The 27395-nt window shown below is 40.0% G+C and overlaps 1 protein-coding gene across 5 annotated transcripts in view; it reads right to left on the bottom strand.

Annotated features, from left to right (window-relative positions):
- The window catches only part of LOC126336827 (RING finger protein 17), a 467240-nt gene that overhangs the window by 410497 nt on the left and 29348 nt on the right, over positions 1-27395 (bottom strand). For 4 of the 5 annotated variants that reach the window (XM_050000889.1, XM_050000891.1, XM_050000890.1 and 1 more), the window contains exon 4: positions 15376-15582. In XM_050000889.1, coding sequence (XP_049856846.1) covers positions 15376-15582 — 207 coding nt within the window. Of the gene's footprint in view, positions 1-6998; positions 7177-15375; positions 15583-27395 lie in introns of those variants that run through there. The other variant, XM_050000893.1, reaches the window with a different exon arrangement.

The following is a 27395-nucleotide window of genomic DNA, read 5'->3' as shown; positions in this document are numbered from 1 at the left end:
CGTCCGAGTATCAGCCATCACCTGGACAAGGAAATACATCATTAAAACAAATGTAGCGGGCCCCACTTGACCGGGCCGTGCATGGAGAATGTCAACGGGCCGGGGCCGGACGCGATTCGCCATGTTTAATTTTTCACGTGACGGACATGACCTGATGGTAGAATTGTCTTGTGAGCTGTGCAACTGCGCAAGACTGTTCTGTGTACAAAACATGGATGTGGAACGACTAATAGAAGAAGTTCGTAAGTTTCCTGTTCTTTACGATCAGGGAAGTGAGAACTACAGGAATATCAAGTACAAAGACAGAGTTTGGAAGACAATTGCAACAGATCTACAAGCCAAAGGTAAGATAAAAACTATACAAGTTTTAATACCCGAAAGATATTTATTTACTTTTTATTTTACAAACAGATGTTTGGTTTATGTCATTGTTATATCGCCAAGGCAACATGTTCTTGCCATTCCACAGTCCCTTGTGGAGAATTCAGGAATTTGAGTTGTTCTTGTACAGCAAATGCAGTATCTGTTGATCTCCCACGAATTCGAGGTAGATTTCGAAGATTCGATGATCTTCCGGATCCCTCAGCAGTTTCCTTTTGATCCATCCTCTGTTCAGGCACCCTATTATAACGTTCCATTTTTCGAATAAAGTTGTACAGTACACACGCAGCCATCACAATCATTGTAAGGGTATTAGGATCTCCCTGAAGGATTCTTCTAAATATTTGAAATTTCTGTTGCAATATAGCGAATGCATTTTCGGATATTCTTCTTGCCCAACTCAAACGATAATTAAATATAGCCTTGTCATTTGTTAAGTTCCTGCCAGCATATGGTCGCATCAAGTATGTTTTGAGAGGGAAAGCTTCATCGCCTACAATTACCATTGGAAGTACAACATCAGTTCCGGGTAAAGTTTTACTCTTTGGGACACTAAGCGTATTGTTTTCCAATGACTTTCCAAGGTTTGAATTTACTAGAATGCCTCCATCAGAGTTTTTTCTGTACGCTCCCACGCATATTGCAATAAAATTATAACATGGGTCAACCAGAGCAAGAAGCACAATGGAATGTTTTTTTGTTTTTGTTTTTAATTCCAATAGAGACTTCCTGAGTTGTTTGGAGCCTGTACTGTCACGTGCTTTCCATCTAAAGATCCAATGCAGTTTCGAAACTGCCATTTTGTCCAAAACCCCTCAGCTATAGCAATCCATTATTCTTCATTCGGCACAGGCATCACCTCTTCTAACAATAAATCGATAACTGCTCTAGAGGTGTCATGGACGATAGCTCCAACTGTGGATTTTCCCAACCTATAGCTGAAGGAAATAGTTTTAAAGGAATCTCCTGTAGAAAGGAACCTGAAAAAAAAATTGAACTGTGTAAGATGAGAAATACGGTATAACCTAGAAAATATTTGCAGCATTTTAAACCCTGTAATATAAATACGTGATTTAAAATATTTTTGCTACAGGTGGAATAGAGGAATACAAAAAAAAAGAAAAAAAGGGGGCATCTGTTCGTGACCAACTAAAGAAGACCCTGCAGAAAAGGAAAACTGTTTCAGGACAAGCTGCTGTTCATCAACATAAATATAAGAATGAAGATCTCTTTAAAGTACCTGCTTCCTTACATGGTAAAACGAGAAACAGTTTCCAATGTTCCTTACACACAAGACAATAATGAGCATAAACAAGAATCAAATACAGATTCCCAAGAGGAGCAATCTATTGTTGAAAACGAAAGATAGTCTACACAAGAAGACATTGCAGATGAAGAATGGGTCATTAAAACCCAGGGTACTGAAACTGAGAATTTGATAGATCGCACTCGGCATTCCCAAACGTCATCAGCTCATTCGTCTATCACTTCAAATAAGAACATGTTTATGAAACCAGCACTGAAATTTTGGCGTGAGGTTAAACCACAAGAATCTGCATCAAGCCAGCTCATGGCTTACATTTTGGCAGAAAAAAAAGCTGAAAAACAGAGAGAAATACAAAACCCAGTTGATGCTTTTTTGGTTGGTATAGCACCAGCCCTAAAATCGTTGCTGAGTCGGAGATGCTGAGTCGCGATAGACACAACAAAAAGATTCACACAACTGTAGCTTTTGGCCATTAATGCCTTTGTCAGCAGTTGACACAAACACACTCTCTCTCTCTATCTCTATCTCTCTCTCTCTCTCTCTCACACACACACACACACACACACGCGCACACACACACGCACACGCACCCACGCGCGCGCGCAAACATAACTTGCACCCATGTCTACAGTCTCAGAGAACTGAAACCACACTGTGAGCAGCAGCACCAGTGCATGATGGGAGTGGCGACTGGGAGGGGGTAAGGAGGAGGCTGGGGCGGGGAGGGATAGTATGGTGGGAGTGGCGAACAGTGAAGTGTTGCAGTTTAGACGGATGGCAGGAGAGAAGGTGCTGAGGGGGGAGAGGGTAAGCAGTGGAAAGGAGAGAAATAAAAATAAATTAAAAGACTGGGTGTGGCAGTGAAATGACAGCTGTGTAGTGTTAGAATAGGAACAGGGAGGGGGCTGGATGGGTGAGGACACTGACTAACGAAGGTTGAGGCCAGAAGGGTTATGGGAACTTAGGATGTACTGCAGGGAAATTTCCCACTTGTGCAATTCAGAAAAGCTGGTGTTGGTGGGAAGGATCCATATGGCACAGGCTGTGAAGCAGTCATTGAGATGAGGGATATCATGTTGGGTAGCGTGTTCAGCAACAGGGTGGTCCCCTTGTTTTTTGGCCACAGTTTTGTCAATGGCCGTTCATGCCTACATAGAATGCAGCACAGTGGTTGCAGCTTAGTTTGTAAATCACATGATTGGTTTCATAGGTAGCCCTGCCTTTGAAGGGATAGGTGATGTTAGTGACCGGACTGGAGTAGATAGTGGTAACAGGATGTATGGGACAGGTCTTGCATCTAGGTCTATTACAGGGGTATGAGCCATGAGGTAAGGGATTGGGAGCAGGTGTTGTGTAAGGATGGATGAATATGATTGTGTTGGTTCGGTGGACGGTGGACTACCACAGTAGGAGGGGGGTTCATATTCAAGTTTCAAACATACCAAACACACTTACAGAACAATAACAAAGAATTTAGAATTATTACAATAGTGATTTTTGTAACTTTTTTTGCTTCAAACCATGTTCCCTCAAGCAGTGTATTTAATATTGTTCAAGTTACTCAATACCGTAAACTTAAGTTTTTTAATGCAAAATTGGTGTTGTTTAAGAAAGGAAATGTAAACTCCACAAACTGTATGCTAGAATTTGACTGCAGTCTCAGGCTGTATCAGTTGCCCGAAACTGCAGTCGTGTGTGAGAGTTGCTTTGTGTGTGTGTGTGTGTGTGTGTGTGTGTGTGTGTGTGTGTGTGTGTGTGTGTGTTGATGAAGGGCATTGGCCGAAAGCTTTAAGTGTGAAAATCTTTTTATTGTGCCTATCTGCGACTCAGCATCTCCACCATATGGTGAGTAGCAAGTTTCCTTCCCATAATATTGTTCTCCCCTTTAATGTTACATGATGTTTCATATTCTTTTAATTAATATTTCTCTGAAGGCTCTAAAAATTTTTTATCTGTATTCAATATTAAATGAGGAAGATAATTTACCTCTTCATCATTTACTATTGAATTATATTTTGTATATTTGAACACACTGTATTTCTAAAATGTTTATTTGACACCACAAACCGTTCTCAAGCCACTGTCACTAAAATAGTGAAATTTTTAAAAGGTTGCATAACTAGTTTTGACGCACTGAGTTGTCATTTTCAAATGCAATCACAGACCTAGAAAACTGCAATAATAATTGCAATCACGCTTCTCTCAAATATTAAGAAAACAAAACTAAAACCAGTAAACTGAAGCAAAGGCAGCAGAAATGGGTCACAAGATTTCCAGGTTTGTGATTACATTTGAAAATGACAATTCAGCTCATCAAAACTTCTAAAAATTTCATTGTTTTAGTGACTGTGGTTTGATGACCATTTGTGGTGTCACATAAACATTTTAAATCCCATTCAGTAACACTCCTTGATGACAGTTTTGTCAAAATACAAAAAAAATGTATTTCTTCTGTCCAACAACAAAAAGCTGTGAACTTTGAATGTTTTGTGGCTTATTTTTCTGCTGGTGGTGATGGGAATGGGCTTTTCGAACAGTCCAGTAGTTGATCTCTAGCTCTTGTATTTTACTAGATTCTCTTATGTTCTCTGTTATTCACTGACCAATATCAATGCATCAACGGGGTCCTATGCAGTGCCCTTGAACCGTGAACCAACTTCTTCCACACAGTGTTGATGATGCAGAAAGAGACTAGCTTCTATCTAGTGGAATAATACACCCAGAGAAGTTGAGCTCAAAGTATTTCTTATAATACACTATCCTAACTTCTTCTAATTGATTAACTACCTAGGTGTAAAATTCCAGCTAGATGTTTCAATGAGATTATCACAAGAGACTCTGAACAATTTTACAATAAAATCTGAATATCAATTGTCTTTTCTGTGATGATTCCTTTGTAGTCATGGAGGTCATGTGTGCTCCATGCCCTTCACTTGCAGCTCCACAGAGCAAACAACTCCACTCAGCAGGTAGAAGTGCCACTCTGCAGCCCTTATAACCAACAGCACAGTCCCCAGTGCAATTGCGATCTGTACAAACCATCAAAAACCTCCCAAAAGTGGGGTGCTTCCTACTTAACTTACGAACATCTTTCGTTGGCCAATGGAGATCAAGGATGAGGAACATCTCATTCTATGAATAACATGTTACACCTTAAACTTCCAAAAACACTAGCTAGCTGCAAAACCCAGACCATTTGAGATATAGCATAAATATTTTGCACTCTTATTTAAATCCATTAACAGAACAAATATGCTAAGTTATACCAAAATCTGAGACCATGACTGTCATGGAGTGATTGAGCTAACATGGAATGGCCCTCGACTTTCAGGAAATAACCATCCAATATTTTCCTGCTTCCATTTTTCATTCATTTTTTCCTTGATTACAGTTCTCATCTTCAGAAGACTCAAACCACTGCTATAGTCACATGAACTTTGTCCTGGTTATTCTAACAGATCAAAACATTTTAGAGTGTGTGTGCATGCCAATGGGTTCTTGATCAACTTGTCTTTCCTCTCTTTGTTTCCTCAGTACATTTTGTTCACAAAATTTCTGAAAATGGTAGTGGAGTTTACTAATAGCGGAGGTTTTCATCATCTATGTCATCACCACAACCAGAAATTTTATTGTAAACAAAAATATTCATTCTATCTACACTTTTTTTTTTTCCAAAACTGCTGAACTACGCATGTATAACCTGCAAGCTGGAGAATCTGCACCTGAACAATTGGGAATATGCTGTTGAGATGGATCTCATTTAGATGTAGTCACAAAGTATACGTCATTTAATAAGTATGTGAACACTGCGTGGGGCAAGATGCAATATAGACATGCCCACGCATAAAGGCGATATGTACGAAAAGAAAGATGAACATATATCTATATTTTTATGTTTCCTTAAGTCGATATCAAATACTTCACTCCAACTATTTGCCTCTTCCCATCCGTGATTTTGGGTGACATATTGTGTGTATATTTGTGTAAAGGTTTTTACAATACATCTTCTTGAAAGGGAGGCCGTTTCTTTCATTCACAAATTGTTTCATCCTGAAAATAACGATACCTGGATACACTGTAGCCTGCAAACTTCGGAAAAACGACGGCATTCTTTATGATTGTATTATACTGCACTCTGTATCACAGAGCTGGACAGTGCATACTTTTCTCTAAGAAGGAAGAGCTACATATCACGCTGTTCAAAGGAGAGTTAATATATCAATCAATTTAGACTGTTACAGTGGTAATTGTAGCAAGAGACGGTGGAGGCATGAATTGCTGCATGAAAGTATCCGCCAGCCACACCCTTACGGTGCCAGTACTTAAACACCAGTATGCTGTAATTAAAAATGGTGTTAAAAAAGTTTTGCACAGTTGTCTAAGTTTTTTATTTTTTGCAAGAGGAGAATGAAATTTATTGTGAACATACTTGGAACATTTAGTTATACACTGAGCCCACTCAATGTCTCCTCCATCAACTGTGACATATGTGGGCCAACGTTCTCTCCATGAGGTAAATGCACTTTGGTAAAATTCTGGGGATTGACTTTTACACCATCACTTGACACAGGAAATTAAGTCTTTCTCACTATCAAACATTTTACCGTGCAGGTAGGCTTTCAGGCAACCAAATAGGTAAAAATCAGACGGAGCCAAGTCCGGACTGTAGGGACGATGAGGAACAACTTTCCAACCCATTTTCCTGATTTTCTCCTGCGTCATAAGGGCTGTATGGGGTTTGGCATTGTCATGGTGTAGTCTGATGAGCTGACCCTGAAGCTGTGGTCTGTGCATCTTGATGGCAGGTCACAGCTTGACCAATGACAAACAGTAACGATCCAGGTTAATTGTGGAGCCAGGATCCAAAACATAAATGAAAATGACACCACACTGATCCCAGAAGGAGGAGGCCATCACCTTTTAGCCTGCTGTTAGTGAAAGTCTTGGTTTCTTTTTCCAAGGGGATCCTGGATGACACCACAACATGGATTGGGTTTTGCTCTCAGGTTTAGACAAAAACAACCGTGTTTCATCCTGGGTAATGACGTCATCAAAACACTATTTCGCCTCTTCAGTAAAGGTCTTCATGAGACCCTCGCACACATTCTTCCTCATCGTTTTCATTTCTCTTGCCAATAAGCTAGGCACTCAACATGCACACGTTTTTCTGTACCCCAGTGACTATGCCAGTGATACCACACTATTTAATGACAAACAAGTCATTTCAGCAAGCTGTCATGTCATCACACATCTGTCATTTTGGATAATTTGATCAATGGTTTCCTTATTCACATCACTCATGCCGTCGATGGTCTACCGCATTGTGCATTGTGCAGTAGAGAGAAATCACCTTCTTTAAACCTCTGCAACCACCGCTGGATACTGCTACGATCCACTGTGTCCTCCCCATAAACAGGGAGCAACTTCCTGTGAATCGATGTGGCAGAGTCATCGCTGGTCTTGAAGAGGAACTCATTACTGACCATTATCACAACCTGACATCTACTTCACGGTCCCTTATGGCTCACCTGTAAATAAAATATACTTTATATACCAACTTATAGCTAAATGTTCCAAGTATGTTCACAAAAAATTTCATTCTCCTTCTGCAAAAAAACAAAAAAATTAGAGATGACTGTGCAAAACTTTTTGAACATCCTTTGTAGAAGAATTCTTCCTAACCACCCCATTTCCACAAGATTTTCATGAGGACCAGGCAACATAAATTTCAATATACACATTACAGTGAATAAAATCTCAATTCTCTCATGAACAAAAATGAACTTTCACACTCCAACAGTAATGTTGAAAACCACTATTTTATCTCTGGGGTGAAACATCAAAGAAAGTAGCTGTAAACACGCAATGGACTTACAATTTTTTAATATTATGTACTTGATAAACTACATGAAAGAAGCATCTTACTGTTCTATCAATGAGAATAACATAAACATTGACCAAGAGGCATGATCTAACGTATTAAGAATAATATGAACCGCTCTTTGCACAGTTACTCTGAAGTCTGCCTTTTACATGCCACCCGAAAAAGCTGGGACAAAGTAGGAGATTTCGGGTGTCAATGTGGACTAGATGCAGGTGCTCCTGAAACCCACAGTTCTTCACTGCAGTACTGGCAATAACAGAGTTATATTGGCACACTCTTATGCAGTAGACAAACACAATGATTCAGTTTGCACTACCTTTTTCCCCTTGATAGTATCATGAAGTTGGCACCACTACATTTTCTGATTCAAGACATTTCCAACCATTTAATCCCTTAGACAAATTGAATCTCTGCCCCTACGCGCATCGAAATATCCTAAAAGGAGTAATTGGGAAGGGGGGGAGGAGTTGGTTGATAAGCTTGGAGAGTGCCTCACTACCAAGTGGTTCCAGTAGAGGGAGACAAACAGAATTCACTGATACCTGGAATGACACAAAATTTACAGTGACAGCAACTGCTTGGAGAGTGGTAAGAGTTAAGTGTACCACTAAAGAACACGACCACTCCCCCCTTAGTCCTTTCACCACATTCTTGAAGCAACGTACATGCAGTTATTGCTTCTCTTGGGAGCTTCGGTTGTTCTACATGATTTCCGAAATCATTTGCATTCCACTGTAGTATATCACACTATTGGTGAAGTTTGTCTTCCCTCTCTTTTTGCACGTTGAGGAGTAGTGCAGTCCAAGGCAATGGGAGGTGGGCTAGAGAAATTTGGTGGGTCTTTTAAAGTGACCACTTCTATCTATAAATCTTCAGTGACAGAGGTGGCTGCTGATGACACCTCTGTGGCTTTAGCTTTTATTCTATTGGAGTTTGACTTGCTCTTCAAAGAAACTTTTCCTTTTTGGGTAGGAAACCAGGGAGGTCCATGACAGAATGGACCAACCACTGATGGTAAGATCTTTTGTTTTGATGGTACTGGCAGCACATTGTTGATCTTAGAAATCTTCAAAACTTGTTCTCTGGCAGGTGTAATTTGGCATGTGCTACAATATGAGCAGGTGTTGGCAATATAAAATGATTTTCTTCATGTTGAGATGTTAATGTTACTTTTGGCCATTTCACAATTGGTGCAACTGAGTAAAACGGATGATGGGGGCTGCAAGGTTCTAAATACACTACTGGCCATTAAAATTGCTACACCAAGAAGAAATGCAGATGGTAAACGGGTATTCATCGGACAAATATATTATACTACAACTGACATGTGATTCCATTTTCATGCGATTTGGGTGCATAGATCCTGAGAAATCAGTACCCAGAACAACCACCTCTGGTTGTAATAATGGTCTTGATATGCCTGGGCACTGAGTCAAACAGAGCTTGGCTAGCATGTACAGGTACAGCTGCCAATGCGGATTCAACACAATACCACAGTTCAAGAGCAGTGACTGGCGTATTGTGACGAGCCAGTTGCTCGGCCACCATTAACCAGACTTTTCAATTGGTGAGAGATCTGGAGAACGTGCTGGCCAGGGCAGAAGTTGAACATTTTCTGTATCCAGAATGGCCCGTACAGGACCTGCAACAGGCGGTCATGCATTATCCTGCTTAAATGTAGGGTTTCACAGGGATTGAATGAGGGTAGAGCCACAGGTCTTAACATATCTGAAATGTAATGTGCACTGTTCAAAGTGCCGTCAATGCGAACAAGAGGTGACCGAGACGTGTAACCAATGGCGCCCCCTACTATCACGCCGGGTGATACGCTAGTATGGCGATGATGAATACACGTTTCCAATGTGTGTTCACCAAGATGTCACCAAACATGGATGCGACCATCATGATGCTGCAAACAGAACCTGGATTCATCCGAAAAAGTGATGTTTTGCCATTTGTGCACCCAGGTTCGTTGTTGAGTACACCACCACAGGCACTCCTGTCTGTGATGCAGTGTCAAGGGTAACCGCAGCCATGGTCTTCGAGCTGGTAGTCCATGCAGCTGCAAACATCATTGAACTGTTCGTGTAGATGGTTGTTGTCTTGCAAACGTCCCCATCTGTTGACTCAGGGATTGAGCCGTGGCTGCACAATCCATTACAGCCATGCGGATAAGATGCCTGTCATCTCGACTGGTAGTGATAAGAGGCCGTTGGGATTCAGCACGGAGTTCCTTATTAGCCTCCTGAACCCACCGACTCCATACTCTGCTAACGGTCATTGGATCTCAACCAACATGAGCAGCAATGTCTCGATATGATAAAACGCAATCACAAGTGTAAGAAACGGGTCCTAACGTGACTGGGTAAGACTGGTGCATTGAAAGTTAAAATGAATGTAGGCTTTCTTTCAAGGTCTGTATCCTCTCTCTTCATCACTTTCTGCACATTCCTTTTATACACCTAATATCATGTAGGGCCCCCATGTGTTCGCAGAAGTTTCGCAACACGACGTGGCATGGACTCGAATAACGTCTAAAGTAGTGCTGGAGGGAACTGATACCATGAATCCTACGGGCTGTCCATAAATCCATAGGCCTACAAGGAGATGGAGATCTCTTTGGAATAGCATGTTGCAACTCATCCCAGGTATGTTCAATAATGTTCATTTCTGGAGAGTTTGGTGATCAGTGGAAGTGTTTAAACTTAGAAGTGTGTTCCTAGTACCACTCTGTAGCAATTCTGGACGTGTAGGGTATCACATGGTCCTGCTGGAATTGCCCAAGTCCGTTGGAATGCACAATGGACATGAATGGATGCAAGTGATCAGACAGATTATTATTTATTCACATGGCACCACTCCATGGTTGGAATTAATAGTGTTTCATGCAACTTAGCTGCAATGGAATATTCACTAAGTGTCTTAAGGTACGTTAATGCTGCAGCCTCACTGCTGGCCCATCACATCTCGCTGCTCAGAGCAAGCCTTATAATAATTACAATGAAGCATTGCTGCTTAGCCATTCGTGTGAAATCAACCAATAAAAAAAATGAATTTGAACCTTGATGGCTTAGAAACCTGTAACATTTTGTCTTTTTTTTTCTACCAATCAAAATGAGACAAAATCCAAAATTAAAGATTTTTTGGACACTGTTTCCAAGTTATTAATGTTTGAGGCTTCCGAAATTTTGCAGTGTTTCGAAACCTTAAAATAGTTGTATCTCAAAAAATATTTGACGTACAACCCAGAAGTTTACACCATTTTATTCAGTTTATTCTAGGCTTTAAAAATGTGTTGCTTGACCAAATTAATTAAAATACTAAATTTTCCCAAACCAAAACTTTTTATATCTTTAAAATTTCAAAATTGGAAGTTTTTGTTCTGAAAATAATGTGTGTTAGTCGTACTCTATTTTTTTATTTGCAGCAACATTCATTATGGTGTTCCAAACGTAATGTACAGACATAAATTTTATTTTACTCCTATTCGTATTGCTGACTGTATCTCAGATGCATTTGCTTTGCAAGCTGCAGCCATTCTTAATTGATAATATTTCACATATGCAGCAATTGATGTTAATTTCTGACTTTTATATTGAATTTGCTTAAAATTTTCTTTCATATGAACTTTTTCCTGACAAAAACGATATATATTTTTTTAGGGAAATCCAGCAGAAAAGTTAGAAATTAACATCTGTTCCTGCATGTATGAAATATCATCAATTAAGAAATGCTCAGCAGATCTGATTTACTTTTGTCTTTGTAGTCTTTGGAATTGTCAGAACAAAGTTTGCATGGTGGAATTTTTTTTGGAAAATCCACTCGGGAAAAGTCAGAAATTAAAATCAGTTACGATAGATTATCACTTGATAACGGCTCGACCAATCTGTCAGTTTGTGTGTGTGTGTGTGTGTGTGTGTGTGTGTGTGTGTGTGTGTGTGTTTTAATGAATTTTTTACATGAAAAAGGAACAAAATTTTTCTGTTCAGTTTGACAGTTCTGCAGTCACAGGTTTTCATAACCCCCCCCCCCCCACCACCACACACACACAGTTGGGCAATTACATGTATAACATATAAATATATATGTAATACATAAAGCGGAAATGTTGTTCCCAAAAGTCTCAACAAGTTCTTGACAATTTACACTATGCTCTAATGAACATAGGCTATATATTTTTGTAATATATACAATATAAACATATATACATACTGGGGATGTGTAGCTACAACAAATCTCAAAAAGCTCTTGAAGGCTTTACTTCACATTTTTATGTAATACTCTAATGAACATAGGCTACACATTTTTGTGGTATATTACCTATATAAACATACATTTAATACAGAACAAGGAAAATCTGGAATAGATCTTGCCGGATTTACTTCAAATTTTTACACAATATTCTACTGAAGATTCAGATGGAAATGGACATAAGGGAGGGGGCGGGGGCGAGACAATGGACAGAGAGAGAGAGAGAGAGAGAGAGAGAGAGAGAGAGAGAGAGAGAGAGTGAAGAGATGGGCAGAAGGGGGCACAGAATTTAGGATGTATATGCAATTCCCATACATATTTAGCAATTGCAAAACATTGCCAGGTAAAAAAATCCACCTCTTTTGAAAGTCATTCACTTCGGTAGAGATGAATTGTTGAGATAAAATTAGCAAAAAGCACTGGCGACGGAAAAGAGGACCAAATCACTGTGTGCACATACAACTCATTAAACACTTGTACTTGATGGGTAAGGTGGAAGAAAAGTGCCTGATTCATGTTTTAAAATACTTAAGCATCTAATAAAAAGTTGAAAGGCACATGATGGAATACGAGAAGTACCAAGCTCTGCCAACGAAGTGGAATACTGTACTTGTCTTAGTCCAAATGTGCAGTTCAACATTTTATTGGGAAATTAAGCATTTTAAATTATGACTTTTGCACATTTGTGCCACTGTCACTTGAGGATATTCATATAGACTGAAAGCAGTGGCTTAATAAACGCATATAAAATAAAAATTGAACCTATTTTCTTAACATCATATTAATGAGTTGTCGAAGCACATGATCAAATATATATAATAACTTCCTTCCAACTGTCTGAGTGGGGCATATGTGCCATCAATCACCCCTATGTGACAATGATGCGCCTGCAGCATAAAAAACGAGGTTGTCAAAAAGATTTTATAAAGCCATAGCAGTCACGAATAATCAGAAGTATAACGCTTTTATTCCTATGAGCAAGGGCAAAGGTAAAGGTAAAGCAAAAATTATCTCTCATTTTAAGGATTTTTATGTTCATAAAAGTCAAGTACATCCATATGCTACATGCTTTTGAACAGATTGCACGACTTGGTGCTTGTGCCTATGATAACAAAAGGTCAATGTCTTGTGTGCTGTCGAGAGATGAAAAAAGGCGAAGAAGTAAAGGTTCTATTTATACATCCTTTTAGACCAGTTATTTCTTTTTCAGAAACCAAGAAGCCAAGATAAACTGAGTGCAATAAAAGAAACTTCATATTTTGAAAATTAAACCCCGAAACTGCCACTGGAAGAACATATAAACTATCAGACAAAGAGCTGTGCAAATCCTCAGATTATGTTGGAGAACAAAGCGCTTGTTACATTAACCATCTGTCATTATTGCTTGGGAGAACTGGGTTGCTGATTTATCATTAATAAAAAAAAATAATAATAAAAAAAAACTGCAGTACACAGTCTTGGACTCTAAGACTATTAGTGTATCACTGTAATATCTTTCTTGTTGCATATGAGCAAAAAGTTTGTCTTTGCAAAACGCTCAAATAACACACTGTTAAATAGTAACAATGATCTCATTGTTTAATTAATGATACTAATGTACTTCTAAAATAAAGGTGTAAGTATGTAAATTATCTGTAGTCTTTTTTGGGCATCTTCACTGTTAATTTTGGAAAGTTAAATGTGGTTTTGAATTTAAGTGTGTAATTCTAATATTATAATAAATTGGTTGTCACTAAATACAAAAAATGATCTGACAACCTTATTTGGTTTTTGGCATATTACAACTTAGTACCAACCAGAAAGCCCTATAGCACATGCGCTGCAAGTGGGACTTAACAGCAAAATAAAAATTCATTTTAATATTTTCCCACAGGAATAAATCTTTAAATTTGGCAGACACATTAACAAACGGTGTGTGACTAACATTCATTTGTTTGAAAAAAATCAATTTTGTAATTTTCAAAATTAAAAATTAATTTAATATGTGAAAACTCAGCATTGTTATGAATATCATCAATTACCACATACTGGTACTTTTAAAGCTTATAAGAAACTGCATTAAATGTTACAAATTTTACGTCTGTTTCTGAAATACAGTGAATTTAAGACGTCAAAACTTAACAAAAACCACAATTCTGGAAGATTTACAAATAAATAACTCAAAAAATATTTGAGATTTTTCATGCAAACAACTACTACTATAAATGTACAACAAATTACCGAATTCTGAAACGTCAAAAACCATATCATTGGTTGATTTCAAAAGTACCAACTCTGTTGTCATCTTCCTGTTCCCTGGTTGTGCAGGCATCTTAATTCACATTGGCAACCTTTAGGCTGTGGCTCATCATAGCAATAGTTAAGCAACTTACTTGCAGAGGGCAAAGCAAAAGACTATGTTCTACACATAATATAGCAAACACTAATAATGGTTTGTTTACACCAAAAATGTGGTTATTAATAATGAGAAGGAAGAGGGCAGAGACTCAGCTGCCTGGGTAGGCCTTGTTCAATTGAGGTTGGGCAAGTTCCCCACAAGTTGCTGACTAACGACTGTTTCACATCAACAGCCATTTGTCACACAGGCAAGCAGCACACCTTCAGATCAATACTTATTTATTTATTTATTTGTTTACGATCTGGACAGTGGAGTCAAGATCCCTGTTCCCCGTGACACCCAACATACCTGACTGGGTCACAAGGTGGTTATCTCAGCATGACCACAGCTTATGGTTTCTGAGGACTGCAGCACACACCAATATAGGTCAGGAAACCCGGATTCACCAAACCCGTACTTAGCCAATGAAGGCTCCCACAGTTGCTCGCCATTTGGTCCAACCAAGAGGCATGTGTAGCTTATCAAATGTGATAGACATAGTGAACATTACCCCTCCTCCTCCCTATAATCTCAAATTAGAGGAGAAAGCTGAATGTAAGACTGCAATACTACAAAAAGAAGTATTACAATGGCTCAGGCTCTCATGCTCACCACACTTATGCACATGAATGAGTCTTCAGCATCCTGGGAGGGCTTCATTGTTCATATCAGAAGTAACTGACAAGAACAGTTTCAAATAATCAATCTGTTACACTTGCTGCCATGGTGTTAAAATTTAATCAAACATTGCCATACATGTTTGAAATATTGTAATGTGGTGATTACTTCTGTGAGGTAAAGGAGAAAAATAATAACCAACACACAGGTCCTGTTCAAACCATAGGAGCTAAGGGCTATGGGGGCACTTTAAATAATATGTTGTGGCAAAGAGGATGCGAAACACTGTTTGTTAAGTTTAATCAAGGTACCTGTCCTTTTAAGCTGAAGTTAAAAGTCATATCTAGGTCACACGAAACCATGAATCTTGTGTGCCAAGAAGGCACTGTGTAAGCTAGTCATGATCCCATATAGTTATTAATTGTGGGGGAAATGACAAAGCATCGTTTACACACATTCAATACGGAGGTTGTCAAACATTTCTCTGATGTAAATTGTGGTCATTTTCCTTTTGCATTTGCTCTTGAGTAAATGATGAAGATATATTCCACATACAAACACAGACTGGAATACAGTGAAATATATTCATTAACTCACCTTTTTCTTCACAGTGCAAACCTCATGACGTTGATGGTACAATATAATGCAATGAGAACACACTATTTTGTCACATTCTGCACAAGAAAATTCCAATTTCTGTTCCGGGTGCTCCTTACACATGGGAAATGGTAACACTCCTTTGGGATCAGGTTGTGTAAGGGGATACTTCTTATGTTTTTGCAGAGCTTTCACCGTACGGTGTATCTGAAACATACAGAGTTTTTTTCCCCCTGGACATCAGCCACTAGCCAAACAGAATATACATAATTCAGTGAATGATGAAATAAAATAATCCCTTGTTTTACATTCCTTTTTCAATACCCTAATGAAATACTCTCAAAAGAGGCAATTCATTGAACGTTTCGTAATTCAGTTGTATCTAATAAGTGATTTAGTGTAATACATGAAATTTCATAAAATTTACTCTTTAATTCGTTTACTTGTATGTCATGTTTGTCCAATATATGCTAGCATTATTTTAAGCTCACTAATGAAGCCATAATTAAGAAAAATTAGGTTGGCATTGTTGTTTTTCACTATTTTGTATAATGTGATGTATATCTTATGTAAAAATATTTTATATTGTTTACACCAGTTTGAGCATAAAATACAAAATGTTTTGTGTATAGTTTTCATAATAACTTTTAAGTGTTGATTTTATAAATTTGCAGTATAGTTTTTTTAACTACATTGTTAAGAACATATAAATAGGGGAGCAGAAGGCTCAGAAAAGGGCAGTTGGAGACCATTCACAGACGCAACCACTGTGTTTCACGTCAGTGTAATAATGTAATTGTTTTACTATGGTATTATGGCTATGTGGCCTGTTATGTGGAGTGGGCTGCCACCAAGAAGTGGTGCAGCTTGTCTTTAATAAACCACTATAAAATGACTTGGTACCTGGATTATGTCATAGAATTCACGTAACTAGATCCAGTTAGCATATGAAATGGACTGGGACGACCACTTCAGCAGCAGTGGCAGGAAGCAGCTTACTCTGAGTTACATCTAACTAAGATATCTATAAACAACGAACTAAACTTTACATGTCACTGCAGAACTAATTACTGAAGTGTAATGTTTGGAAACTGTTCTAGCAGTAAACATAAGTATTTGCCTCAAAGTTATCTTTGAGTGGTGCAGGCAAGAGTATCAAAAGTAGATACCCCATGAACACACATTCTTGATGTCACTGGAATACAAGTATAACAGCAAACTTTTCAAATTCTCTGTTTAATCAAATAATCCTTCAATGTTGTATTTTTGCCACAATTCCAGTCTCTCCCCACCATGCCAAAACAAAAATTTCATTACGAAGCACTCGGTCAGTGGAGTACAGAACTTTCTACAAACATTAGATTGGAACAACAAAGAAAGAGGCACAGATCAACTGAAAAGTTAACACCCATTACTTCAAAGCAATTACTTTTATTCCATCCCATTGCAAAAAGTACGACAGGAGAAATAAACCAAACAATATCTCACATTTTCTGTCAAAACTAGTCACTTAAAATCAATCTCTCAACTTAGGCCGTGTCCTACATGAGCGACAGAAGCGACCGACAGCAAGCAACTTCTGGATACGCGACACTCCAGCGACAAGCAGCAGCATCGGGATAAAAGCTCGGATGTGCTGTGTGCAAGCGACCATGTCGCGCTACAAGATGGTTGCTTAGAGCCAACCAGCTGTTTCTATAAAACGGTGCCCCTAAACTGTAGAATACTGTAGCTGGAGAGTAAGGCTACAAAATTAGGTTTACTTAAGCAAATAAAGCGAAATGGAATGCTGTGTATGAAATTTACAAAGGGAGGAATCTCCATGGAGAATTCCATAAATATCATCAACTACAAAGATCACCAGACAAATTCTTCGAATACACTTGAATGAGCAGAGGAACATTTGACTATCTCATCAATAAATTAAATACAAATGTTTTTTACATGATCAATAACTTTAAACAGCCAATAAATGCAGAAGAATGACTGGCTACATGACTAACAACCCTAAATACACACAAATATACTGATTGAATGTTTAAGCAAAAATGTAGCTGTGGTGTAGTGGTAGCATTCTAGATAGTGATTGCGGGCATCGGGAAGGTTCTAGGTTCGATTCCTGGTCCTGGTTATGTTTTAACTGACTCACTCACAATTCTGTATATTTATTTTTATGTATACTGTTTACACTGTCTTGCTAAGTACAATTTTACGGTCTTGCCAAAGAACTTAGTTACGATTCTGTATACTAATTTTTATGTATACTATTTACACTGCATTGCTAAGTGCATTTTTAAGGTCTTGCCAAAGAACTTGATCTACACACCTATCCCCGTTTATCACACACACTGAATTCCTAATAAATTACAATGAATCATGAAATTTTACAGATATTTGATGTTGCGAATGTAATTTATCTGCAGTTAGTGTTAAGGCCAAGCGCTTCAATTAATCTAAATAGTCCGTAAAAGTAAAGCATACAAGATTTTTGAAAAGAAAGTCAAACGATTTGTGTAATGATTTATCTAAAAGTATGAAATAAAAAATATTAGGGAGAGGTTTGGTGCACCTCATTTTCTGTTCTTGACTTTGAGTATCATATTACAAAAAGTATTGATTGTTAATCATACGATGAAATAGTCCCTTCTACATGCTGTCATTTCCAAAAATCATGATTTCCATATCTTAAACAGTTTATGAGAAATGACTATTTTTACAGCCATTTGATTCCCGAAACGCAGGAAAGGTTGGATATAACGACCAATATCTCAAGAATGAAGAGAGATATCAGTACGGTCTCAACTTTAAATACAATTTAGACATATTGGTTACATTTTATACACAATAATGTATGGCCTCAAATCAACTATATGGAAAGTCTGCGCAATGTGATTTTACCTCGGCAAATTCTTAAAAATTTGTGCAGCAATGTACTCAATTTTGTGTGGCACGGTAACTATGATGAATTACGAAAATAAATTGAGATGTTTATCGTTTAAGGATATCAATCTATAAGATGCGGAAGAATCAAATTTTTTCACCAAATAGTTTTCATAAAATCGGATGATAAGTCTTTCATAGCTGCCGTTGCTTCTGCTCCACTGCTCTTCTCGAGAAGGCATGTGGCTGTCGCTCTCTGTCCCTCGTGCTGCAGCGACAAAATTCAAACATGCCTGAATTCGAACGTCACCAGTTGCAGCGGGAGACAGACAGCGACCCAGATGTCACTCACGTAGGACACTTCCGTAACTACACCTGCAGCTGTGTTTTGTCTCCTGAAGCTGTCGTGCGCAGTTGCTTGCTTCTGCCGCTCACATGGCCTTAGGCTTTCACAATCATATCAAAACTCTGTGTTCATGCATCAGGTCTGACAGCTGTAATTACCTAAAAAATGAATATAATTTAGATTTCATTTCATGACTGGCAGACATTTATATCTATCAAGGACACTTACTGCACCGTCACCTATAAAATAAAAGTTTGGCTCTGGATTTTGGAATGTGTTTCAACTCAATTGGCAGCACTCAGATTAAATGTCAATCTAGTGTCTCATCATTCTGTATAAAATCTGTTCCTCATAAATCATTGTAAGACATTTGACTTTCACTGCTTGTTACAGGTTTCCCTATGCTTTTACATCCATTACAGTCTTCAGCTACACACAACCCATGTGCTTCCGCTTGTTTCCTACTGCCAATAACCTACTTTCCTTTATGCCATCTTCTGAGTCTTTTGTTACATATAAGACTCTAGTAAAAATACTTCTTTGTTCATGCACTACCTGTTCACTTACTTACAGGCCCTGGCCAACTCTATTTCGTGTTCAATGCAGTTAATAAGTACACTACTCACTTCACCGTCTGTTTCCTGATAAATCTGTTGGTTTTTCTGCCTCCTCAGCAATTTTCGATATACAGTTCTCCCTTGCCGACTGACACCCACAAGTTTTTGAATAGTTTTTATAGTTAAAGTCCATGTCCTACTGACAGACTAAACTGGTAATCACAATATCTGAAAACTTCTGTTCCCTGAGGATTTGGAAACTTAGTTTTGGAAATTCAATTCACTCTGAGGCACCACCACTTCTCTGTTTATTTCTTCCGCTGATCACCCATTCTTCATTCAAATGCTCTACACATACAATCTCTGCAACTGGTTTTAAGAATTCATTGTTAATTTGTATTATTTTATTTTTAATGTTTTGATTATATATTATCTTAGGCGTGTTGTAATTGATTTTACAGACACTTTACAGCTTGTCATATGAAGGACAGTTTACGTGCACTAGAGGCAACCAGTACTATGTTATCTGTAAAACCAATGTGGTTCTGAAATGTTTCATTAAAATGTATTACTTTTATGGTTTTCCAGTTTAAGGGCCTGAAATCTCCGTCTAGGACTGCTGAGTGCAGATTAAGTGGTATGGAATTTCTTGTCGACTTCCCTTTCAATTCAGAATTTTTCAATCTTTGCAGAATCGAATGACAGCTGTTTAACTGTTATATTGTTGCTGTTGTGGTTTTCAGTCCAGAGACTGGTTTGATGCAGCTCTCCATGCTACCCTATCCTGTGCAAGCTTCATCTCAAAGTACCTACTGCAACCTACAACCTTCTGAACCTGCTTAGTGTATTCATCTCTTGGTCTCCCTCTAAAATTTCTACCCTCCATGCCTCCCTCCAATACTAAATTGGTGATCCCTTGATGCCTCAGAATATGTCCTACCAACTGATCCCTTCTTCTAGTCAGGTTGTACCACAAATTTTTCTTATCCCAAATTCTATTCAATACCTCCTTATTAGTTATGTGATCTACCCATCCAATCTTCAGCATTCTTCTGTAGCACCATATTTCTAAAGCTTCTATTCTCTTGTTCAAATTATTTATCATCCACGTTTCACCTCCATAAATGGCGTTACTCCATACAAATAGTTTCAGAAAAAACTTCCTGACACTTAAACCTATACTCGATATTAACAACTTTCTCTTCTTTAGAAAAGCTTTCCTTGCCATTGCCAGTCTACATTTTACATCCTACATCATCAGTTATTTTGCTCCCCAAATAGCAAAACTCATTTACTACTGTAAGTGGCTCATTTCCTAATCTAATACCCTCAGCATCACCTTATTTAATTCGACTACATTCCATTATCCTCGTTTTGTTTTTGTTGATGATCATCTTATATCCTCCTTTCAAGACACTGTCCATTCCATTCAACTGCTCTTCCAGGTCCTTTGCTGTGTCTGACATAATTACAATCTCACTGGCAAACCTCACAGTTTTTATTTCTTCTCCATGGATTTTAATTCGTACTCCAAATTTTTCTTTTGTTTCCCCTCAATGCTTGCTCAATATACAGATTGAATAACAGCGGGGATAGGCTACAACCCTGCCTCACTCCCTTCTCCAACACTTCTTCTCTTTCACGCCCCTTCAATCTTACAACTGCCATCTGGTTTCTGTACAAATGGTAAATAGGCTTTCATTACCTGCATTTGGCACCTGTCTCCTTCAGAATTTGAAAAAGAATATTCCAGTCAACACTGTCAAAAGCTTTCTCTAAGTCTACAAATGCTAGAAACGTAGGTTTGCTTTCCTTAATCTATCTTCCAAGATAAGTTGTAGGGTCAGGTGTTCCAACATTTCTGCGGACTCCAAACTGATCTTCCTCAAGGTTGGCTTAGACCAATTTCTTCCATTCTTCTGTACATAATTTGTGTTAGTATTTTGCAGCTGTGGCTTATTAAACTGATAGTTTGGTAATTTTCACACCTGCTTTCTTTGGGATTGGAATTATTATATTCCTCTTGAAGTCTGAGCGTATTTCGCCTGTCTCATACATTTTCCTCGCCAGATGGAAGAGTTTTTTCAGGGCTGCCTCTCCCATGGCTATCAGTAGTTCTAATGAAATGTTGTCTACTCCTGGGGCCTTGTTTCGATTCAGGCCTATCAGTGCTGTGTCAAACTTGTCTCGCAGTATCATATCTCTCATTTCATCTTCATTTATTTCCTCTTCTGTTTCCTCAATATTGCTCTCCAGTACATCGCCCTTGTACAGACCCTCTATGTACACACTCCACCTTTCTGCTTTCCCTTCTTTGCTTAGAACTGGTTTTTCATCTGAGCTCTTGATATTCACACAAGTGGTTCTCTTTAATTTTCCTGTAGGCAGGATCTTTCTTATCCCTAGTGATATATGCCTCTACATACTTACATTTGCCCCTAGCCATCCCTGCTTAGTCATGTTGCACTTCCCGTCAATCTCATTTTTGAGATGTTTGTATTCCTTTTTGCCTGCTTCATTTACTGCATTTTTATATTTTCTTCTTTCATTAATTACATTCAATATTTCTTCTGTTACCCCCGGGATTTCTACTAGCCCTTGTCTTTTTACCTACTTGATCCTCTGCTGCCTTCATTCATTCATTATTTCATCTCCCAATATTACCCATTCTTCTTCTACTGTATATCTTTCCCCCATTCTTGTCAATCGTTTCCTAATGCTCTCCCTGAAACTCTCTACAACTTTGTTTCTTTCAGTTTATCCAGGCCCCATCTCTTTCAACTACTACCTTTTTGCAGTTCAGTTTTAGTCTACAGTTCATAACCAAAATTTTTTGGTCTGAGTCCACATCTGCCCCTGGAAATGTCTTGCCTCCGGAAAGGCAACTCACTCACCCTCCACAACCTTTCCAACAAACCTCAACCTTCTCTCATTGCACACAGACCCAGTCTCTCCCATCTACTCAATCTCCCACTTCCAGCTCCACTCCCCCCCAACACCTCAAAATTCTAGTCAACACAATCTGGAACCACAACACCCCAATTCAGTAGTTAACCTTTCCTCCAAATCCCTCTCCCAATCCGAAACCTCTGTCCTATCCAAAAGCCTCACCTTCAGCCCCACTCCCAGGATCAACCAAACTGCCCTTGTCAAAGATTTACTGTCCTACACTCTTAGTCTCTGCTGGAAATATCACTTTGCACGAAGAAAAATAATCCTGATCCCACTCCTAATGATCCAACACCCCAAGACACTATCCAAATTGAACCCTGCCTGCAACATTTCCGTCCTCCATCACAGCGGGACCCACCTCCTCTTCCTCAAAATCACCCTCTCCAAACCTTCCAGGAATTTCTCACTTCCAGCCTTGCCTCTCAATCTTTCTTGAAAAACCTTAATCCTACTCCCAACATCACCACAGCCAAAGCCCAGGCTATCCGTGATCTGAAAGCTGACCGATCCATCATCATTCTTCCGGCTGACAAGGGTTCCATGACCGCGGTACTTGATCGTCGGGAGTATGTGGCTGAGGGACTGCGTCAGCTTTCAGACAACTCTACATACAAAGTTTGGCAAGGTAATCCCATTCCTGATGTCCAGGCGGAGCTTCAAGGAATCCTCAGAACCTTAGGCCCCCTACAAAACCTTTCACCTGATTCCATCAAACTCCTGACCCCACCGACACCTCGCACTCCTACCTTCTACCTACTTCCTAAAATTCACAAACCCAAACATCCTGGCCGCCCCATTCTAGCTGGTTACCAAGCCCCCACAGAACGTATCTCTGCCTACATGGATCAACACCTTCAACCCATTACATGCAGTCTCCCATCTTTCATCAAAGACACCAACCACTTTCTCGAACGCCTGGAATCCGTACCCAGTCTGTTACCCCCGGAAACCATCCTTGTAACCATTGATGCCACTTCCCTATACACGAATATCCCGCACGTCCAAGGCCTCGCTGCAATGGAGCACTTCCTTTCACGCCGATCACCTGCCACCCTACCTAAATCCTCTTTCCTCATCACCTTAGCCAGCTTCATCCTGACCCACAACTTCTTCACTTTTGAAGGCCAGACATACCAACAATTAAAGGGAACAGCCATGGGTACCAGGATGGCCCCCTCGTATGCCAACCTATTTATGGGTCGCTTAGAGGAAGCCTTCTTGGTCACCCAAGCCTGCCAACCCAAAGTTTGGTACAGATTTATTGATGACATCTTCATGATCTGGACTCACAGTGAAGAACAATTCCAGAATTTCCTCTCCAACCTCAACTCCTTTGGTCCTACTCCAAATCCCATGCCACTTTCCTAGACGTTGACCTCCATCTGTCCAATGGCCAACTTCACACATCCGTCCACATCAAACCCACCAACAAGTAACAGTACCTCCATTACGACAGCTGCCACCCATTCCATATCAAACGGTCCCTTCCCTACAGCCTAGGCCTTCGTGGCAAACGAATCTGCTCCAGTCCTGAATCCCTCGACCATTACACCAACAACCTGAAAACAGCTTTCGCATCCCGCAACTACCCTCCCGACCTGGTACAGAAGCAGATAACCAGAGCCACTTCCTCATCCCCTCAAACCCAGAACCTCACACAGAAGAACCCCAAAAGTGCCCCACTTGTGACAGAATACTTCCCGGGACTGTGGCTCTCCAGCAGGGATACGACTTCCTAAAATCCTGCCCCAGAAAGGGATCCATCCTTCATGAAATCCTCCCCACTCCACCAAGAGTGTCTTTCCGCCGTCCACCTAACCTTCGTAACCTCTTGATTCATCCCTATGAAATCCCCAAACCACCTTCCCTACCCTCTGGCTCCTACCCTTGCAACCGCCCCCGGTGTAAAACCTGTCCTATGCACCCTTCCACCACCACCTACTCCAGTCCTGTAACCCGGAAGGTGTACATGATCAAAGGGAGAGCCACGTGTGAAAGCACCCACGTGATTTACCAACTGACCTGCCTCCACTGTGACGCTTTCTATGTGGGAATGACCAGCAACAAACTGTCCATTTGCATGAATGGACACAGGCAGACAGTGTTTGTTGGTAATGAGGATCACCCTGTGGCTAAACATGGCTTGGTGCACGGCCAGCACGTCTTGGCACAGCGTTACACCGTCTGAGTTATCTGGATACTTCCCACCAACACCAACCTATCCGAACTCCGGAGATGGGCATTCGCCCTTCAGTATATCCTCTCTTCTCGATATCCGCCAGGCCTCAACCTCCGCTAATTTCAAGTTGCCGCCGCTCATACCTCACCTGTCTTTCAACAACTTCTTTGCCTCTCTACTTCCACCTCGACTGACATCTCTGCCCTTACTCTTTGCCTTTAAATATGTCCGCTTGTGTCTGTGTATGTGCGGATGGATGGATGGATTGTGTGTGTGTGTGTGTGTGTGTGTGTGTGTGTGTGTGTGTGTGTGTGCGCGCGCGCGCGCGCGAGTGTACACCTGTCCTTTTTTTCCCCCTAAGGGAAGTCTTTCCACTCCCAGGATTGGAATGACTCCTTACCCTCTCCCTTAAAACCCACATCCTTTCGTCTTTCCCTCTCCTTCCTGAAGAAGCAACCATCGGTTGCGAAAGCTAGTAATTCTGTGTGTGTGTGTTTGTGTGTTTTGTTCATTGTGCCTGACTGCTGGCGCTTTCCCGCTTGGTAACTCTTGGAATCTTTGTTCTCAATATATTTTTCCCATGTGGAAGTTTCTTTCAAAACAAAGATTCCAAGACTTACCAAGTGGGAAAGTGCCGGTAGATAGGCACAATGAATAAAACAAACACACACACACATAATTTCAAGCTTTCGTAACCGGTGGCTGCTTCGTCAGGTAAGAGGGAAGGAACAGAAAAAGGAAAGATGAAAGGATGTGGATTTTAAGGGAGAGTGTACGGAGTCATTCCACACACACACACACACACACACACACACACACACACACACACACAAGCAGACATATTTAACGGCAAAGAGTGAGGGCATAGATGTAAGTCCAGGCGGAAGTGTGGAGGCAAAGATGTTGTTGAAAGACAGGTGAGGTATGAGTGGCGACAACTTGAAATTAGCGGAGATTGAGGCCTGGTGGATAACGAGAAGAGAGGATATATTGAAGGGCAAGTTCCCATCTCCGGAGTTCGGATAGGTTGGTGTTGGTGGGAAGTATCCAGATAACTCGGACGGTGTAAAACTGTGCCAAGATGTGCTGGCCGTGCACCAAGGAATGTTTAGCCACAGGGTGATCCTCATTACTAACAAACACTGTCTGCCTGTGTCCATTCATGTGAATGGACAGTTTGTTGCTGGTCATTCCCACAAAGAAAGCGTCACAGTGTTGGCAGGTCAGTTGGTAAATCTCGTGGGTGCTTTCACACGTGGCTCTGCCTTTGATCGTGTACACCTTCCGGGTTACAGGACTGGAGTAGGAGGTGGTGGGAGGGTGCATAGGACAGGTTTTCCACCTGCACCTGCGAAAGCTAGAAATTTTGTGTGTGTTTGTGTGTTATTTTATTGTGCCTGTCTACCGGCACTTTCCCGCTTGGTAAGTCTTGGAATCTTTGTTTTTAATATAGTTATCCCATGTGGTAGTTTGTTTCTAATATTCAATACAGTAAAGTAAGGGAACACAGCTGTCAGTACAAATTTTATTGAAACAACGTCAAATGCATTCTTAAAATCTGTGAACTAAAAGCAAGGTGGTAATTCATATCCATTCCTCTATTCCATAATTCTATTCAAGGCTTGGAAATTGTCCACTGTGCTATATTCACTTCTAGTGCCAGCTTGTTTCTTTACCTGGCTTCTTCTTCTTTCCCTCCTATGCGGCTGGAGATAGCTTTAGCGGATATACTGTACATTCTGGACAAGAGGCAATACTGTTCATAGTATTTCCTGGCAATTTGTATTTAAACTAGTAAAGTAAGATTAAAGAATCACAATATTCATCTGAATATCTGCAAATGATATTATGCCCATGAGCTCTTACATGCTTAATTTTATCAGAACACACAAATATTACATAATTTTGCTACTGTACATTCACAGTGTGAGAAACAAAGGTTATCACTTGGAAATGTGCAAAATATTGTGATTAAAAGGAACCATAGTGGCATAACAAATCTGTCCCAAATACTAAGTACTCCACGATAAACGTCGGGCAAATTCAAAAGGCTGAATAACTTCCACTGGTCCTACAAAAATATAGTTCCGAAAGTAAGGGGAACACATTTATTCTGTGAAGAATAACCCATCAGAGACAATGCACAAACAAAATACATGACAAGAAGGTGGTATTTAAAAACATATTTTACAGCTATAAAGGCATAAAATACTGAAGTGTCGATTTTACCATAGTCAGTTAGATTATACAATCTAGTTCTCATAAAAATGACACTGATCTTCCAAAACAGTCAATATGCCTCTATGTATTACTTGTCGCAGCAAATAAGGTAATCAAAGCCTTAACATGTGGTAAATTGGTAGCATGTGTTACATCACTGTCAATTCTTACATAAGAATTGTGTTGAAAAAAAGGTGAAGAATGACATACATTTGCCCAACACGTCATAGAATTCTCCAACCTACTGACGTCATTACAATACTGGGTCACCGTTGGTAGAATACAAATAATGGAAAGTATACAGATAAACTCTCATTTCACAGTTAAAGCGTTGAGAGGTTGAAAGACAATTATGCTACTATAAGGGGACTGTTCTTATAACAAATTCTTCAATTTCTCAATTCGTACCATATCCACTTCTACTGTTGAACCCTTGCCTCCGCCCCCCCCCCCCCCCCCCCCACACACACTTTTCCTTCTGCTCTTTCACTATGTCTGCCTAAGCCAAGGTGGGTTCACTGATGGCAAGAAACCTATCTTATTCCCTTGCTGTCTCTCCTTCCCAGCTCTCAAACTCCTTTCACCCTACCTTTTCCTGAGTCTTAGCTCTCTTTATCCACTCCCCCCCCCCCCTTTCTCCTTGTGTGTGTGTGTGTGTGTGTGTGTGTGTGTGTGTGTGTGTGTGTGTGTGTGTGTGTGTGTGTGTGTGTGTGCGTGCGTGCGTGCGCGTGCGTACGTGTGTGCGCCAATACTGCTCTGGCCAGAATGAAACTAGAGGTTGCAAGGCTGCCAGGCATAACATCATGCGGCTGTGGGGAAGGAAGATGGGGTGAAAAAGGGGAGCAGAGAGGAGAGGAGCGGTGAAGGGGAACAGACAGGTGGGACT

This window comes from Schistocerca gregaria, chromosome 2, assembly GCF_023897955.1.
Source record: "Schistocerca gregaria isolate iqSchGreg1 chromosome 2, iqSchGreg1.2, whole genome shotgun sequence".
Lineage (NCBI taxonomy): Eukaryota > Metazoa > Arthropoda > Insecta > Orthoptera > Acrididae > Schistocerca > Schistocerca gregaria.
This window is presented reverse-complemented; position numbering and strand designations above follow the sequence as displayed.